Genomic DNA, 15,467 nt, shown 5'->3' on the forward strand with positions numbered 1-15,467 from the left:
CCGAGGCGGGCGGATTGCTCAAGGTCAGGAGTTCAAAACCAGCCTGAGCAAGAGTGAGACCCCGTCTCTACTATAAATAGAAAGAAATTAATTGGCCAACTGATATATATATAAAAAAATTAGCCGGGCATGGTGGCTCATGCCTGTAGTCCCAGCTACTCGGGAGGCTGAGGCAGAAGGATCACTCGAGCCCCGGAGTTTGAGGTTGCTGTGAGCTAGGCTGACGCCACGGCACTCACTCTAGCCTGGACAACAAAGTGAGACTCTGTCTCAAAAAAAAAAAAAAAAGAAAACAGTATCAGTTCCATGGTGTGTTCCTTGCCTCTTGTTTCCCTGCCATAGAGTTGCTTATTTCTTTGGTAACAGCATTAAGATAGGCATTAGAGACCTGCTGGTCCAAACTATCAAATTATTTTCACTAGATCTTTGACCTTTACCATTATTTTCGATTGGCAAGACTGATGTAATACAGACTGGTTATCTTCTCCTAGGAACAAAAAGGTATAATTTAAGAATTAATGTATAATTATATAGACCTACCAGCTAGGAGTTTTATAGGAAGGGATGTCAGAAAGCAAAACAGCTCCTAAGTCAGACAATTAGACCTTTTCTTTTAGAAACTATTTTAACATTATTAATAACATTATTAAAAGACAGTCGAAGCATGTCAAATCACTGATTACATGTTTACTTATATTTTTGTTTTATTTTATGTAACAGTAATTCAATTTAACAAATACTTGAAAAGCAATATATTAGGTGCAATGGAGGATACAAAGATGTCTAAAAGCCCTTAGTCTCCAAAGGCTCCTATGTAATTTGAAGATAAAATATGTTCTGTAAGTACACATAATGACTGTAAACATCTAGTTAAAAATTAAGCACTTTATCCCACTAAATTTCAATATCAAAATAAAAGATAACTGTAGCTGTCTGGCTTCTGCTTTTAATTTCATTTATGTTTCGAACATTGAAAATATATATAAATAGTGCCCAATCACAGACAGTATCAGAGCAGCCACTTTAAATAAAACTTTCAAGGACCACCTCCTTAACCTATCAAACTCATATAATATTTCTACTTGGTAAAACAGCAAAGCCACTTTAGCTATGCAACCATTAAACTGTTAATGTAAATACATAATGTAAAAGTATAAACAGTAATATACATTACTGACTATAACATATTAAGTATAAAAAGAAGTTATAAAGCATTAGTCATAATATGATCTCAATTCTATAAATTAAAAAAATACACATACACACATAATTGGAATAGCTAGATTATGAATTCCATATTTTTTTACCTTTGCTTTTTTTTTTTTTTTTTTGAGACAGCGTCTCACTCTGTTGCCTGGCCTAGAGTGCCATGGCGTCAGCCTAGCTCATAGCAACCTCAAACTCCTGGGCTCAAGCAATCCTCCTGCCTCAGCCTCCCAAGTAGCTGGGACTACAGGCATGTGCCACCATGCCCGGCTAATTTTTTCTTTATATTTTTACTCAGCCAATTAATTTCTTTCTATTTTTAGTAGAGACAGGTCTCACTCTTGCTCAGGCTGGTCTGGAACTCCAGACCTTGAATGATCTTCCCGCCTCGGCCTCCCAGAGTGCTAGGATTACAAGCATGAGCCACGGTGCCCAGCCCGCCTTTTCTTAATCTAACTTTAGAATAAGCATATATTACTTATATAATAAAAATAGTCATAAGAAAATAGTAATATATGTATACTATAATACATTTCTGGTAATTCTGAATAATGTGTCTATCTCATTTTATTTCCTAATCATACTGGACATAATAGTTTATACTTCATATTACAAATAATCTAATTTCTTATAGAGTACTTTTATCTCATATTGTATTTAAAAATTAGAAAAATTATTTCACTTTCAAAATACTCAACCATGCAAAGCAAGTACATGAGTTTGTGTCTAATATCTTAATAAAGAATATCTTAATTTTAAGGAACAAAATAGACATTTTTAATTAGAATAAAAATAAAATTTAATCCTCATGAAACAAAAGAAAAATATTTTTAATTACAACTAATTTCAAGGACCTTTATATGGTTTAATCTAAGCTATTTACTCCTACAGATTTTCACATTTGACACATAAAACAAAGGAATTAAAATTATATTATTTACCTATAATACATATCTGAGAGCATTACTACCTATATTTGGCTTCTTAGTGGTATAAAATGGAGTCGTCTTACAAGCGTAAATGAGAATTTATTCCTACTAATTTCATCATTACATATACCATGTGTACCATCTGTATCTTATTAATTTCCACCAGACTTGCATATTCCAAAATTCATTTTAAAGATAAAACTTAAACAATATAATACCTCAAGAGCATGTTGTATTCTGTCTTTATGTCTTCCAGCCTGAGGAAGATTACTGGCAATGCTAGAAGTGGTAGTCTCACAAATCTGCTCACCCAAAAGACAGTCTTCTGGTAATAAGGTTTCTGCCCAGAGCCGGCACACACCATCATGGCATGAAGTTAATAACACATTACAGACAGAACCCCTGACAACAAAGAGAAATAAATAGAGGTTAATGTGAATATCAATGCCATCCATTAATTAAAGGCTATTAATATTTGGTTATTCATATATAAAGATGACATTAGTACAAAACACTGTACGGGAAAAAGTAATCAATCAAAGAGCTTGAAATCACGCTGGGCATGGTAGATCACGCCTGTAATCCTAGCACTCTGGGAGGCCAAGGCAGGCAGATCATTTGAGTTCAGGAGTTTGAGACCCCATCTCTATTAAAAAATAGAAACAAATTAGCTGGACAACTAAAAAATACATATACATATAAAAAATTAGCCGGGCATGGTGGCACAGGCCTGTAGTCCCAGATACTCGGGAGGCTGAGGCAGGAGGATCACTTGAGCCCAGGAGTTTGAGGTTGCTGTGAGCTAGGCTGATGCCATGGCACTCTAGCCCGGGCAACAGAGTGAGACTTTGTCTCAAAAAAAAAAAACTGACACAGTAGCACTGTAACCATCATAAAACCAGAAAACAGCCTTGAAAAAGGAAACAGAAATTAATGCCAGATTATACATGTTCTGCTTGAAAACTAGGCTCTAAAAGAATATTAGCATCTCCTAAACAAAACAAACAACAAAAGAAAACTTAATAATTGCAACTTACAGAATGACCATAATAAAAGATCATTAAATGTAATTAAACTATCTGGTTTATGGCAGTAGTACCATTTTATATTATCCTTCCTATAATCCAGTTATGATAAGTAAACAAATGAGCATCTTCACAATAAAACTGTGAAAAGAATATCATTTCAAACTATAAATCAATTTCCGTTAAGTAAAAATGGCATTACATCAAGCAGGCATAGTGACTTAATTGTTATAAAAGAAAAAAAATCATTCTCCCTTTAAAAATGCTTATATAGAATCTGAGTCAAAAGTAAAGTATTTTACAGATGTTAAGAATAGATGCAAATAACTTAAGCAGAATGAACCTTTCATTTGGATTCTGAAAATATATAAATTTTCCTTTTACTTTACTAAGTCATCATTTACTGAGCATCTCTATAATGTGTGCTATCTTTAATATCAGGTGTAATCAGTTCTCAGATCTATTTAGTAGTTGAAATAACTCTCCCTCAAGAATGAATAGATTTCTAGGTGAGCTTCTGAGTGCCACGCAGCTTTTTTTAAACCTGTTTATAATACAGGAATCATTTGTATGAGCTGTTTTGCAGTTTATTTAATTTTCCAAATATCTTTAAACGATGCCAAAATGAGGAAAAACTTGAAGCTCTGACTAGTGGGGAGGAGGGCAAGGGCAACATACATAACCTAAACATTTATACTCCCATAATATGCTGAAATAAAAAAAAAAGGAAAAACTATAATAAAAAAATCTTTTGAGAAAGTTCTGTTGGCAGTCCTAAGAGTTAAAAAAAAAAAACACACACACACACAACCTGGATACTTTATTCACTGTATGTTGCATACTTTAACACCATGCATATTATTGACAGTTTATTACTATTCTTTAATAACCCTCAATGTGTGGTTTCCTGTAACTTGTAAACATTTTCGTGCTAAATCTTCTAGCACTGCAGTTACTACTAACAGTTCCATTGCCTGGCACATAGTATGTGCTAAGGCCTGTACTAAGCACTTCACACACACAAACACATTTCAGTCTCACAACAATTCTCTGAGGTAGGTACTATTACTGTCCTCATTCTACAGAGAGAAAAACTGAGGCATAGAGAGCTTAAGAAATTTAGTCAAAAGCTCATGAAGCTAATGACAACAGTAGGATTTGAATTTAGGCAGCTTGACTCCAGAATCTATGCTATGTCCATGTCAATAATAAAAGGAGTTTATTTTCATTATTTTTATAAACATATAAGCATACAAACTAAAGTTATGTGATACATTTATCTTACCTGGGCATATACTTGCTAGTTTTACGCCATGAAAAACCTGTCACAGCTCGGGGATGTGCCAAGTAAACAAAGGAAAACTGAGTAGAAGCCTGTCTCCTTTTCACTTCATGGTGATCCTGAGGTATAATTGAAGACTTCCAACCAGTCATAGGGTACCATACTTTCAAAAGACAATCATCCTGCAAAATACAGAAGTCAATATAAAATTAATTTGTACATATATAATTCAAAATTGAAGTGATTTGAAGTTGTTTTAAAAATTAAGCTGTATCTACAAACTAATGTGAGAACTATACGTAGTATAATACCAAACCTAACATGAAGTTCATTACTCTAAAGAATACTATTCTTGAAAAATAAATGGACAGTTTATTCACTATCAGTCTTCTCTGTGTAATGGTATTTTCAAATATAGACTAATATCAAACTCCCCCATTTAGACATACACAGGTCACTATAGAGAAAAGATTCTGATGACAGCCCCTTGGATAAGTTAATTAAGAAAAGATAAGAAAGGTCCAACAGTCATTGTTACTATCCTTTCCTTTCTGAAGTGGTCTATAATGGCGAAACCCTTCTTAAATTTGAATTGTTTCTTGCTTGACATAAGGAATCAGCAAACCTTTTCTATAAAGGGCCAGAGAGTAAATAAGTTAAACTTTATGGGCCACACTGGTCTGTGACACAGATTCTTCTTTATTTTGTTCTTACAGTCCTTTCAAAAGGTAAAAAACCATTCTTAGCTCATGGGCCATGGTTCTGTGATCCCTACTCTAAATGAAGAGAAAGCATTTAGGTAGCTGTCAGGAATCACCTCTATGCCCACTTAAAATATTATAGGTATAACAGTAGGCATTGACTCTATCATTCTACTTAGTTCTAACAATTTTGTTAAAGGCCTACTAATTCTATTTTCTTTAACAGAAACTATCTGCATTACAGAGCTTTATAATCAATAATGAAGAGTGTGTTAAAGGGAAATAATAAATGTTACCATTTATGCAAAAATATAATCTCCAAGAAACGCTGAAATTATACATTCCTGAAAAGTGTGTATAGGACCAAATATTTTCATCTGGACTAGACAAACACTCCTGTTTTTTCTATCTTGGTACTCATTCTCAATTTATGCGGCATAATAAAATGCATGTTTCCATTAATGCTTCATTTGTTTGGATATTTTAATTATACAGCAAATCTTTTAAAGTGCTTAATCTGAAAACAACCACTTAATGATGTACTAGTTGCTTTCCTCCAAGTACCTTCTTCATCTTTGTATCATTTCATGTAAACAAATTTATAGCACATTCTATGGCAGTGATTTCAGCCTATGTACCACAAAATCCCAAGCAGAACCTCAGAGCCCCTCAGAAGTCAGAAAAGAAATGCAAAGAGCCCCACAAGCAGATGGTATCTAACCCCTTTTCCCATTCCCACCAGTCTCCCTCTCAAATGAAGTAGTCCCATGTTCATCTCTTACTGCCTAAAACTCCAAAACCACAACAGAATTAAATTAGTAATCAATAACATAAAGATAGTGTAAAAATTCCCAAATACTTGAAAACTAAAAAAAATTAATAAATTATAAGTAAAATTTTGAAATATGTTGAAAATATGAATTAAAATGAAAGCACAACATATCAAAATGGGAGACTGCAGATATATCAGTGAATAGGAAATTTATAGCTTTAAATGCTTATGTTAGAGAAGAAAAAAGGTCTCACACCAATGGTCTAAACTTCCACCTTAAGCATCTAGTAAAAGAAGTGAGCTTTTACTAGAACATATTATAAATCGATATAAAGAACCCACTATAAATGAACTCACTATAAATAAAGGTAAGGAAGAATAGAAATCAAATAAAATACAAAAAGTAAAGAGAAGTCAGTAAATCTAAAAGCTATTTTTGGACAAGATCAATAAAATTTATAATCCTCCAACAGAATGATCAAAAATATTTACAGAAAAACACAAATTACCTAGGGGAGATCCCACAAACATTAAAAAACAAAAGAGAGAATATTATGAATAATTCATGCCAATAAATTCCACAATTTAGGTAAAATGAACCAATTTCTTGAAAGATACAATTTCCAAACTGACAAAAGAAGAAACAGAAAACCTGAATAGCCTTATATCTATTAGAGATATTGAATTCATAATTTGAAATCTCAAAAAAAAAACACCTAAAACTGCAACTAAAACCTGGATCCAAAGGCTTCACTGATTAATTTTACCAAACAAGGGAAAAATAGCACACACACCCCCCACAAATTGTTTTAAGAAACTGAGGAATAGGACTCATTGTATAAGACCAGCATTATTACCCAAATACCAAAACCAAAACAAAGACATAAGAAAACTACAAATGAACAAAGATTCAAAACTCTGTAATAAAATTATTAGCAAACCTAATCCAGCAGTATATTAAAACAAATCATGACAAAGTAGAGTTTACCCAGAAAAGGTGAGTTTAACATTTGAAAAATCAATCCTTGTAATTCATCATATTAACAGAACAAAAAAAGAAAACTCATATGATCACCTCAATATATGCAGAAAAAGCAACTGAAAAAATTAAAAATTCACTCATGGGAAAAAGAAAAAAGCTCTCACAAACTAGGAATAGAAGGAATAGAAGGGAACATCCTTAACCTAATCAAGGGCATCCACAGTAAACCTACAGCTACATATAATGGTAAAAAACTTGCTTTTCCCATAAAATTGGGAGCAATACAAGGATATCTACTTTCATCAATTCTATTCAATATTGTACTAGAGGTCTTAGTACTTGCAATAAAATGAGTAAGGGAAAAAAATAAAAGACATATAGATTAGAAAGGAAGAAACAGTCTTTATTCACATTATTATATACATAAAAAATTCTAAGGCACCTGCTCAAAAAAGTTGCCAGAATAAGATCACAAGACTAAAGATCAAGATTTTTAAATCAATTATATTTACATGTTAACAACTGGAAATGCAATTTTTCGAAAAATACCTTTTACATTAGGAAAATAAATTATGCACAAGATATGTACACTGAAAACTACTTAATATTGTTAAGTGAAATTAAAGAAGACCAAAACAGAGAAATATACCATACCATGTTCAGGGACCTGAACACCAAATACAGACTGTCCCTAATTTACAATGGTTCAATTTACCAAATTTTCTAATTTATGATGGTACAAAAGTGATATACATTAAGTATGCTCCTCAAAAACTGACTTGTGATATTTTCAACTTATAATGGGTTTATCAGGATGTAATCTCATAATATATTAATAAGACAAGGAACATCAGTATTACTAAGATGTCAATTCTTCCCAAACTGATATACAGAGATTCAGTGTAAACACAATCAAAATATCAGCAGGCTTTTCTGTAGAAACAGATTAATACCAAAGGCTGACACTTAATATTAACAAGGCAAATAATACCAAATGTTGACAAGAAAGTGAAGCAACTGAAATTATTCAATTGCTGGTGGGCATGCAAAATGGTCCAAATTTGGAAAGGGTCTGGCACTTTTTTGTAAAGTACCATCTGACCCACCAATTCCACTCCTAGGTGTTTTTTACCCATGAGAATATTTTTTAAATGTCTACACAAAGAACTGCAGATGCATGGTCACAATAGCTTTACTCATTTTGGCCTAAAACTCCAAACAACCCAAAAGTCCAACAACAGATGAATGGATAAGTTGTGGTATATCCATAAAATGGAATACAACTCAACAACAAAAAGAACAAACTATTGATACATACAAAAAGTGGATGAATCTCAAAAACATTACTGTAGGGGAGATCCAGAGAAGATGGCGGATGAGAAACACTGCCAGACAGAGTGTCTCTGCAGAAAAGACAGATTCTAGCAGAAATTAGAAGAAAGAAGCAAGAAGATGAGCCTACATCGGATGAGGGTCGGAAGGAGGAGTATCTGAGACCCTGGGAGACTCCGCAGGAGGAGGTCACGGAGGAGAACTGGAAGCTGGGACCCCCGGAGCAGCCCAGAGACCAGCGGGAAGTTGAGGTGGATCGGCTGTTTCCCCTCCCCTGCATCCCGGACTTCTGGTGGGCTCCCCAGCGAGTGGAGAGACCTGCGGACACCAGCCCAGTGACGGCCACTGCCAGTGAGTGGTAAGCCAGTAGTGGACGTGGCACCAGGCTCCCAACTCCCTCCCGGCACCTCCCTGTGCACAGACCCGAGCAGCGAGGCAGGCGCCATATTGCCTCCTCCTCCCCTCCCCTGACCCTACCCGCAGCTGCCCAGAGAGACTGAGAGACAATATAGCCACCAGCGGGAGACACCTACAGGGAACAGGACCTTCCCTTTTGGGGCCCCATAGCTGACTAAGGGAAACTCAGACTGTGAGCTCTCTACCCGCCAGCCCTCCCAAGTGCTGCTGGCACGGTGATCGCAGGAGAACGGGGCAGACCCTGAGGTTGAGAGACATAGACCCAGTGTGGGCTCCCTGTGGGTGAACTGGAACTGGCACTGCTCTCCCTAGTGGGGATATAGTTTGAACTCTGGGACCCAGAGGTCAGACCTGCAGACCACATCCCGTGCACCGAGGCCTCGCATTGCCTGGGGCACAGAAGGGATATTTGTGAACAGCCTACTGAGGTGTGCATGCCTTCAGGGGCAGATCAGGGTCCTAGAGGGCAACCCTCCCCTCAAAAGGAGGCCGTGCGCCCAGCCCAGATGGCGTTCCTGCGAAGGGAACCTCCCCGCCGGCAGCACAGCCAGGGGAGGCCTGGTGGCGTGTGGTCTGGCCTGCTGGCAGAGGCCCAGGAGTAGCTGAGGAGTTGGGGACAGTGGAAAGAAGCCAGGCCCGCTCCAGACAGCAGGTCTCAGACAGCCCCACCCCCACACACAGACTCTCTGACTGAGCAGGGCCATTCCAGCCCCTCCCTGTTAGCTTAGCCTGGAAGCAGAGAACAGAACTTTGACCCCTGCTAACAACACTGGTGGTGCCTGAGGGCAGGCTTACCCAACCCAGTTCCGCCCAGACTCTCTGCTAGACTAGCACTCACTGAAGGGGAGAAAAGGACACACCTGGAAGTCCTAGGGCCCCACCCACCACCTGAGGCACTAGAGTTCTCTCTACAAGAGCTGATAACAAGAGCTGATAACAAGACATAAAAACAACAGTGTAGCCTGTTCCTCCAAGCAAGCGCCATCTACTGACAGGGAGAGCATCCTACACATCCTTTTCATGACACCTACTGACTCATTACACAGGCAGTGGTTGAATCTCACCCACAGACACCACCTACCAGCTCAGAAACTAAACAAGGCCTGTGAATACCCAAACAAAAACCTAAAGGAAAGAAACAACAACTGATCAACATGGGAAGAAATCAGCGAAGGAACTCAGGAAATATGAAGAACCAAGTGGAAAACACACCCCCAAAGAGGAGCCCCAGCCCCCTAGAAATGAGCACCAACCAAAATCAGGCAACCAAAATGACAGAAGAGGAATTTCGTATGTGGATCATAAGAACACTCACTGACCTGCAACAACAACTCAATAACCAACACAAAGAAACCACAAAAAGCCTCCAGGATCTGGAAAAAAAGTTCACTAAAGAAATAGACACAATGAAGAAAAGTTTAACCGAACTCCTGGAAATGAAGAATCAATTCAGGGAACTACAAAATACAGTGGAAAGTCTCAAGAACAGGGTAGATCAAACAGAAGAAAGAATCTCAGAGCTTGAAGATAACACCCTCCAATTAAATAAATCAGTCACAGAAATAGAGCAGAGAAACAGGAGAAAAGAGCAAAGCCTACAAGAGATGTGGGATTATGTGAAGAAACCTAATGTGAGGGTCATAGGGTTAACAGAAGGGGAAGAAGACAACACTCACAGGTTGGACAAGTTATTTGAAGATATAATAGAGGAAAATTTCCCAGGCCTTGCTCAAAATCTCGATATACAAGTTCAAGAAGCTCAGAGGACCCCTGGGAGATTCAATGCAAACAGGAAGACGTCACGACATGCAGTCATCAGACTGACCAAAACATCAACTAAAGAGGCCCTTCTAAGAGCTGTGAGACGAAAGAAGCAAGTAACATACAAGGGAAAGCCAATTCAAATAACACCAGATTTCTCTAATGAGACTTTACAAGCAAGGAGAGACTGGGGCTCCATTCTCACTCTTTTGAAACAAAACAATGCCCAGCCTAGAATCTTATTCCCTGCAAAACTAAGCTTCGTATATGAAGGAGAAATAAAAACATTCTCAGACAAGCAAGGCTCAGAGAATTCACCAAGACAAGACCAGCCCTACAAGAAGTACTCAAAACAGCGTTACGCATGGAACATCATAATAATAACCCATGAATATAAAAACAACCAAAACCCAAAGATTAAAGGCCAGATATTACAATGGCTCAAGACAGAAATCATAGCAACAACATCCAACCCAACAGAATGAACAATAATCTACCTTACCTATCAGTTCTCTCAATAAATGTGAATGGCTTAAACTCTCCACTCAAGAGACATAGGCTGGCTGAATGGATAAGAAAATACAGGCCAAGTATATGCTGTCTTCAGGAAACACATCTAACCTCCAAGGATGCATATAGACTAAAAATAAAAGGGTGGAGATCAGTATTCCAAGCAAATAGAAGCCAAAAGAAGGCTGGCATGGCAGTTCTAATTTCAGATGATTTAGTTTTTAAAACAACAAAAGTAGTAAAAGACAAAGAGGGTCATTATATAATGGTGAAGGGCACAGTCCAACAAGAAGAGATAACAATTTTAAATATATATGCACCCAACTTAGGTGCACCCAGATTCATAAAGCAAACCTTACTGGAGCTAAGCAAATGGATTAATAGCAACTCCATAATCACCACAGATTTTAACACCCCACTGACGGCACAAGACAGATCTTCCAAACAGAAAATTAATAAAGAAATAATAGACTTAAACAAAACTCTAGAACAATTGGGTCTGACTGACATTTACACAACATTCTACCCAAAATCCACTGAATATACGTTCTTCTCATCAGCACACAGGTCATCTCTAAGATTGACCATATCCTAGGACACAAAGTAAACCTCAAGAAATTTAAAAAAATAGAAATCATACCATGTATCTTCTCAGATCACAGTGGAATAAAAGTAGAAATCAACCCTAACAGAAACTCACATCTCTACACAAAAACGTGGAAACTAAACAACCTTCTACTAAATGATTACTTCATAAATGAAGAAATCAAGATGGAAATTTAAAAATTCTATGAAGAAAATGACAATGGAGAGACAAGTTATCAAATCCTCTGGGACACATATAAAGCAGTTCTGAGAGGAAAGTTTATCTCCATAAATGCCTATAACCAAAAGTCAAAAAGATCACAAACAGACAATCTAATGAAATGACTCAAAGAGCTCGAAAAAGAAGAACAGACCAGCCCCAAACCCAGCAGAAGAAGTGAAATCAACAAGATCAAATCAGAACTAAATGAAATTGAAAACAGGGAAGCTATTCAGGAGATTAACAAAACAAAAAGTTATTTCTCTGAAAAAATAAACAAAATTGACACACCACTGGCTAAGCTAATGAAAGGCAAAAAAGAGAAATCTCTAATAAGCTCCATCAGGAACAAAAAAGGAGATATCACAACTGATCCCAAAGAGATATAAGATATAATTTATGAGTACTACAAAAATCTTTATTCACACAAATTGGAAAATGTGGAGGAAATGGACAAATTTCTAGAAACACACAGCATCCCTAGGCTCAACCAGGAAGAAATAGATTCCCTGAACAGACCAATCTCAACAGCTGAAATAGAAACAGCAATTAAAAATCTCCCTAAAAAGAAAAGACCCGGTCCAGATGGCTTCACACCCCAATTTTACCACACTTACAAAGAAGAACCAGTACCTATCTTGCATAAACTATTCCACAACATCTAAAAGAACGGAAACCTCCCCGACACCTTTTATGAAGTGAATATTACTCTGATACCAAAACCAGGAAAGGATGCCACAAAAAAAGAAAACTACAGACCAATATCCCTAATGAATATAGATGCAAAATTTTTCAACAAAATCTTAGCTAACCGAATCCAGACACTTATCAAAAAAATAATCCATCACGACCAAATGGGCTTCATCCCAGGGATGCAGGGATGGTTCAACATACGTAAATTTATAAATGCAATTCAACACATAAACAGAAGCAAAAACAAAGACCACATGATTCTTTCAACAGATGCAGAAAAAGCTTTTGACAAAATTCAACACCCTTTCATGATACGAACACTTAAGAAAATAGGCAAAGAAGGGACATACCTAAAAATGATACAAGCCATATATGACAGACCCATAGCCAACATCATGCTGAATGGGGAAAAACTGAAAGCATTTCCACTTAGAACTGGAACCAGACAAGGCTGCCCACTATCTCCACTTCTATTCAACATAGTGCTGGAAGTCCTGGCTACAGCAATCAGATAGGAAAGTGGAATTAAAGGTATCCAAATAGGGGCAGAAGAGATCAAACTTTCACTGTTTGCTGATGATATGATATTATATCTAGAAAACCCCAAAGATTCAACCAAGAAACTCCTAGAACTGATCAATGAATTTAGTAAAGTCTCAGGATACAAAATCAATACACAGAAATCAGAGGCATTCGTATACGCCAACAACAATCAAATTGAGAACCAAATCAAAGACTCACTTCCCTTCACAATAGCAACAAAGAAATTAAAGTACCTAGGAGTATACTTAACCAAGGAGCTAAAAGACCTCTACAGGGAGAACTATGAAACACTGAGGAAGGAAACAGCAGAGGATATAAACAGATGGAAATCCATTCCATGCTTGTGGATCGGCAGACTCAACATCATTAAAATGTCTATACTACCCAAACTACCTACATATTCAATGCAATACCTATTAAAATCCCATCAGCATTCTTCACAGATATAGAAAAAATAATTTCACGCTTTGTATGGAACCAAAGACGACCCCGAATATCAAGAGCAATTCTAGGCAAGAAAAACAAAATGGGAGGTATTAATATGCCAGATATCAAACTATACTACAAAGCTGTAGTAATTAAAACAATCTGGTATTGGCACAAAAATAGGAATATTGACCAGTGGAACAGATCTGAGAATCCTGATATAAAACCATCCTCATATAGCCATCTAATCTTTGACAAAGCAGACAAAAACATACGCTGGGGAAAAGAATCCCTTTTCAATAAATGGTGCTGGGAAAACTGGATAGCCACTTGTAGAAGGCTAAAGCAGGACCCACTCCTTTCACCTCTCACAAAAATCAACTCACCCTGGATAACAGACTTAAACCTAAGGTATGAAACTATTAGATTTCGAGAGGAAAATGTTGGAAACACTCTCCTAGACATCGGCCTAGGCAAAGAGTTTATGAAGAAGTCCCCAAAGGCAATCAAAGCAGCAACAAAAATAAATAAATGGGACATGATGAAACTAAAAAGCTTCTGCACAGCCAAAGAAACAGTCATGAAAGTAAACAGACAACCTACAGAATGGGAGAAAATTTTTGCATCCTACATATCTGATAAAGGGCTGATATCTAGAATATACTTAGAACTTGTAAAAATCAGCAAGAAAAAATCAAATAACCCCCAAAAGTGGGCAAAGGACTTGAACAGAAACCTTTCTAAAGAAGACAGAAGAATGGCCAACAAACATATGAAAAAATGCTCAGCATCTCTAATCATCAGGGAAATGCAAATCAAAACCACAATGAGATATCACTTAACTCCAGTGAGAATGGCCTTTATCAAAAAGTCTCCAAATAACAAATGCTGGCGTGGATTCGGAGAGAGAGGAACACTCCTAGACTGCTGGTGGGACTGCAAACTAGTTCAACCTCTGTGGAAAGCAATAAGGAGATACCTTAAAGCGATACAAGTGAATCTACCATTTGATCCAGCAATCCCATCACTGGGCATCTACCCAAAAGATCCAATGACACTCTACAAAAAAGACACCTGCACTCGAATGTTTATAGCAGCACAATTCATAATTGCATGGCTGTGGAAACAGCCCAAGTGCCCATCAATCCAAGAATGGATTAATAAAATGTGGTATATGTATACCATGGAGTACTATTCAGCTCTAAGAAACAACGGTGATATAGCACATCTTATATTTTCCTGGTTAGAGCTGGAACCCATACTATTAAGTGAAGTTTCCCAAGAATGGAAAAACAAGCACCACATATATTCTCCAGCAAACTGGTATTAACTGAGCAGCACCTAAGTGGACACATAGTTACTACAGTAATAGGGTATTGGGCAGGGGGGAGAGGAGGGGGGCGGGTATATATATACATAATGAGTGAGATGTGCACCATCTGGGGGATGGTCATGCTGGAAACTCAGACTTGTTGGGGGGGAGGGCATTTATTGAAACCTTAAAATCTGTACCCCCATAATATGCCGAAATAAAAAAAAAAAAAAAAAACATTACTGTAAGTGCAAGAAGTCAGACACACAGAGTACATACTACACAGTTTCATTTATATGAAACTCTAGGAAAGACAAATCTAATAAATAGTGATAGAAAGCAGAGGAGCTACCGCCTGGAATCAGGGATGGCAATGAGAGAAGAAGTAAAAGGAAACCTTCTGAGATGATGAAAATGTCCTATACCTTAATAATGGTTATGAGTAAGTGGGTCTTTAAATTCATTAAAACTCATTGAACCTTACACTTAAAATATATTTTTTATTTTATGTAAATTATGCCTCAATAAAATTTTAAAAGAAAAAAATAAGATTTATGTATAATGTTCATTTTTAATAATAGAAAAAATTAGAACCACTTAATGTTCATCAATAGTTGTTTAGTTATGTTAAATTATAGTACATTTTATTCATATAATGTAAAACTGTGTTACTTTGGAAAAGAATACACATATATGTGTATTGACATGGCAATCTATCTATAATATATTAAGTAATCAGGTTAAGAACCTGATCTGATTTGAGCATGTGTA

The 15,467-nt window shown here is 36.7% G+C and overlaps 1 protein-coding gene across 4 annotated transcripts in view; it reads right to left on the reverse strand.

Moving 5' to 3' along the window:
* Positions 1-15,467, reverse strand: part of DMXL2 (Dmx like 2) — a 148,926-nt gene that overhangs the window by 79,467 nt on the left and 53,992 nt on the right. For all 4 annotated transcript variants that reach the window (XM_076004366.1, XM_076004365.1, XM_020285920.2 and 1 more), the window contains exons 7-8: positions 4,446-4,624; positions 2,354-2,537 (exon numbers count right to left, since the gene is read on the reverse strand). In XM_076004366.1, the coding sequence (XP_075860481.1) occupies positions 2,354-2,537; positions 4,446-4,624 (363 nt within the window). The remainder of the gene's footprint in view (positions 1-2,353; positions 2,538-4,445; positions 4,625-15,467) is intronic.

This window comes from Microcebus murinus, chromosome 6 (assembly GCF_040939455.1).
Source record: "Microcebus murinus isolate Inina chromosome 6, M.murinus_Inina_mat1.0, whole genome shotgun sequence".
Lineage (NCBI taxonomy): Eukaryota > Metazoa > Chordata > Mammalia > Primates > Cheirogaleidae > Microcebus > Microcebus murinus.